The following is a 4,339-nucleotide window of genomic DNA, read 5'->3' on the forward strand; positions in this document are numbered from 1 at the left end:
CATCCTCACTGCCCTCACTGCTGCTAGAGCTCCAGCGGACGCTGCGCCGGGGCCTGCAGCGCCGGGGCCCCTGCCTCTTCTGGGGAGGAAGGAGCCCCTGCAGGCCTCAGATGGCCTCAAGGAAAGCCTCGTGGGGGCAGGCCCTGGCGACCAGGCGGGGCTCCCTCACGCTCCAGGAAGGGCCGCCATGCCCAGAGCTGTGCAGCCCTGCCCTGCCACCCTCTTGCCACACCTCTCGCCGACACGCGGGACATCAATGCTCACCCCAGTCATGATTTTCCATTTGCTCAGGCACTGGGAACCTGACCGATGGGGCAACTCAGAAGCTATTTTTGCCCAGTGACCTACGAAAGCAAAAGCCACGTGGAAATCACTCTCGAGCCGGGTCTGCAAGTGGCATACAGGCTGCCACTGACTCCCACAGGCTGGACGTGCTTCGAGTCCTGGACACGGTGGCTTGAAAATCACGCCAGGCTCATGTGTGCATGTGCCCAGGATCCCAGGAGAATGGAAAAGAGACTGCGGCGTGTGGGACCAGCAGTTGGTGTTATGGCTACATTGCTGGACTCCCATGTAGTCAACCGCGGTTCGTGTCCCGGACTCAAGTGGCTTAAACTCACGCCAGGAGCGTGTGTGTGTGTGCCCAAGATCCCGAGAGGAGAAAAGAGGAGAAGGGATTGCGGCGTGGCCATCCCCCCTGGGGGTGATTTCTCGCTTTCTGTCTCTGTCTTTCTGGTAAGCGCATGCTCCCTATAGCAAAAACCTCTCCAAAATAAAAATAATAAACTTAAATAATAAAGAAAAAACACACTCAGGTGACACAGTTTCTCAGCTCAGAAGGAAAGCTCTCCCCACAGGCTTCCCACCCTCCAGAGATCTCGCCTCCCGCACTCCCCTAGTGCTGTCAGCGCCTGCCTCTCAGCCCTCGTAGGGAAGTCCTGGGACTCGCGCGGCCCCGGGGAGATCATCCACACGTGGGTATGCGTGGCCCTGCCCATCTGCCAAGGCCGGCTGCCGACCCAGATGTCCCCCGGGCTTGCCCGTCTGACATGCCGGCGGGGGAGCAGGGGGTGCTCTGCCAGGGCAGCCTGGCAGCTGTGCAGGAGAGCTCCAGTTGCGAGACGCCGGCTTGGCTGGCTGTCACAGGCTGCAGGACACACCAACGCGCAGGGCTGTCATGGGCGCTGCTGGGCATGAGGAGCGAGCCTGTGTCCCGAAGCCATCCTCCCGAGCAAGGCAGGGTGGGGGCGCGTGACGGCGCTCGCCCAGCCCCGCACTCTGCCCTGTGCTCCTGGCTTCCTACGCTCGATGGCACAGGGCAGGAAACGGCCCGGGGACTAGCAGGTGTCGCCCTAGGTGCCTGCAGTCCTCTCCCATGGGCTCGGCTAACAGAACCTGGAGCAGCAAATGTACCAACAACTTACCCACTCCATACTTTTCTATCAGCCTGAGTAACTGCTCCTCCTCCTGAGCACTCCACCGTCCCTTCTTCAAGCTGAAATGCAGTCTCCGGAGGTATCTGCAAGGGAGATGAGAGCAAAGGGACGCTTTAGACACAAAGATGCCTCCTCGGGCCGCTCGGCTTCGGCAAGGGGCTCTCAGCCACGACCCCAAAGGCTCGAGCAACTGAGGAGCAGGTACGCAGCACGGGCCGCATCCACACCCAGGCTCGCTCGTGTCCTGGGGCCAAGGTAGTCAGATTCCACACGGCCAGCTATGTGACTTGAACCCGAGACCTGGAGGCTTGAGAAACACGCTGGGCACGTAACACGAGTGCCCGAAGTCCCAGAGGAGGGAGAAATGGAGCAGAGGCTGTGCTGCCCACCCGACGGGGCTGCTGTGCCCGTGCCCGTGCCCGCCCCCGAATCAACGCTGAGATAAGGAGACAGTGACTGCCTCGCGCCCGAGGAAGCGCCTCAGCTCGCCCTCGCCCTTCAGTGGGCACGGTCCGAGCACTCTGGGAAACAATGGCAGTTCTTCGGGAGGGTACACCCGTGACCATTGGTCCCCACAAGCCCGCTCCTGGGGCAGACCTGAGAGAGAAAGACGCGTGCATCCAGCCGGACGCTTGTGTCTGGGTCGCCACGGCGTCTCCGAGCCTCGCTTGTGTGCGGAGACACAGCTCGCCTCGCGCCTCCTTCCTCTTTGGCCATAGGGTGTGTGCTCGCGAGACGCAGAGGGAAGGGAGGGGAGAGAGCGCCCCTAGGGACGCCACTCCACAGCCCCTCGCCCACTCCTCCCAGGACTGGGGCGCACACCGAACATGTTTCAGCCGCTGGGTCCAGGACTTGAACGGCAAAGGTGGCCACCTGGGACCTAGCCACCTTAGCCTCCATGCCACTTGTTGACCCAAGAACTTACCACGGTTTTTTGTGAGAGATTTTTGCTATAGGGTGCATGTGCTCACCAGAGACACAGAGAAAGCAAGAAATCACCCTGGGGGGATGGCCACACCACAATCCCTTCTCCATTCTCCTCTTGGGATCTGGGGCACGTACACGTGGCGTGAGTTTCAAGCTGCCAGGTCCAGGACTTGAACCACGGTCAACTACATGGGAGTCCAGCGACGTGACTGTGACGCCATGTGCTGGTCCCTTTCTTCTAATTTATAGTATTTCTAACTAGCTCTTTCCCAAGATCACCCACGTGGAGGATGTGGCTTGAGGCCCTCTGCCTTGGAGCCCAGTTCTGAGCAGGGCCCTTCAGCCCTGGGCGCTGGGACACCAGCATTCCAGCCCCTCTCGTGGAGCCGAGGGGCAGGGGCTGGGCCTTACTTCCCACCCCCCCCTCGCCCACTCCTCCCAGGACTGGGGCGCACACCGAACATGTTTCAGCCGCTGGGTCCAGGACTTGAACGGCAAAGGTGGCCACCTGGGACCTAGCCACCTTAGCCTCCATGCCACTTGTTGACCCAAGAACTTACCACGGTTTTTTGTGAGAGATTTTTGCTATAGGGTGCATGTGCTCACCAGAGACACAGAGAAAGCAAGAAATCACCCTGGGGGGATGGCCACACCACAATCCCTTCTCCATTCTCCTCTTGGGATCTGGGGCACGTACACGTGGCGTGAGTTTCAAGCTGCCAGGTCCAGGACTTGAACCACGGTCAACTACATGGGAGTCCAGCGACGTGACTGTGACGCCATGTGCTGCCCTTCCTACTCTCTAAGGCTGACTAACGTGCCAGCACGTGGACGGGGCAGAGCTCGTTTAGGCCCGCCTGCCTCTCCTGAGCAGCGAGCGTGCGGCAGGACGTCTGAGCAGTCACACAGGGACGCCGGAGAGCCTGCTTCTGACTCCTCCGGGTTTGACAGCTCTCAGGCAGAGTGTGGCCCAGTGTCTCACTCCCTGGGAGGGTCCAGGGCGCCTCCTGGAGGCACAGGGTCCCAGCCCCTTGCGTCTTCACTGACACCTGCTACGGCAGGTGTCCGAGCGCCGTCTCTGGGCTCGTGGGCAAGTGTGCACGTTCTTCACAGAAGTATCTCTTCAACTCTGCCCGCTCTGAGTTGGGATGTCTGCCGCTGCTGGGCGGGGTAGCTTCACCGACAGAGTATTTAAGAACTGGGGACGGCCGGCAGCTACGGGACTAGGTGGCACCACTGAACCGGACGTTCAAAACAAACGGCTTGCGTGGACGAGCATTAAACGTTTTTAAAATTGTTTAAAAGCTGACAGACGGACAGACAAGGGAGTGGCTAGAGCCGCCCACTGGGGGCACTGCCCCCCAGGACCAGGAAAACCTCCCGGGCGCTGTCACAGCGGCGCCACACCCTGCCCCCGGTCTGCACTGGAGGCCAGCCCTGCTCCACGAAGCCCTTGGGCCATGTCCCTCCCATAGCAGCCATCGGCGCTGTGCTGCTGCTCACCGGTCTCGGCACTGGGCGTCACTCCTGCCCGGCACCTCCTGGCGGATCCTGAACCAGTCCTGTTCCCCGTACTTGGCAACCGCTCGCAGCAGCTTCTGTGTGTGTGGGGGGGGGCACAGTGAGCGCTCAGTGCTAAGGACAGTGACTCCCCGGGGACAGCTCTCCTCAGGCCCCATACTTACAGCGTCCTCTTCTGGGGCCCAGAGCCCCCTTTTCAGGCTGGGATCCAAGCTCTTGGTCCATCGGTAGATGAGCTGCATAGAGTCCCGGCCCTCCATGTAGTAAACGACTGGAAGGGGGGGGTGTCTGTGAGTGCTGCACGCCCCACCACGCGGCCGCCACCAGCATAGAGGGCCCGCGGGGAGGAGATGCGCCCCACGGCAGTCACTCTGAGCCCCCGAGCCCGACTGCGGCTCCCTGGGCCTGTGTGCCCCGCAGGCCGGCTGGCACTCACTCCTGCGGTAGGGGATATG

General features: G+C 61.4%; 1 protein-coding gene across 1 annotated transcript in view; it reads right to left on the reverse strand.

The window, feature by feature from the left end:
* Window positions 1–4,339, reverse strand: part of SNAPC4 (small nuclear RNA activating complex polypeptide 4) — a 24,626-nt gene that overhangs the window by 7,366 nt on the left and 12,921 nt on the right. The window contains 6 exon segments of the mRNA XM_027766261.1: window positions 1–79; window positions 265–344; window positions 1,425–1,519; window positions 3,867–3,961; window positions 4,049–4,155; window positions 4,321–4,339. The exon segment at window positions 1–79 is cut by the window's left edge and continues 87 nt beyond it; the exon segment at window positions 4,321–4,339 is cut by the window's right edge and continues 4 nt beyond it. Of these exon segments, the coding sequence (XP_027622062.1) occupies window positions 1–79; window positions 265–344; window positions 1,425–1,519; window positions 3,867–3,961; window positions 4,049–4,155; window positions 4,321–4,339 (475 nt within the window).

The sequence above is a fragment of the Tupaia chinensis genome, unplaced genomic scaffold, assembly GCF_000334495.1.
Source record: "Tupaia chinensis unplaced genomic scaffold, TupChi_1.0 Scaffold142100_1, whole genome shotgun sequence".
In the NCBI taxonomy this organism is placed as follows: Eukaryota; Metazoa; Chordata; class Mammalia; order Scandentia; family Tupaiidae; genus Tupaia; species Tupaia belangeri.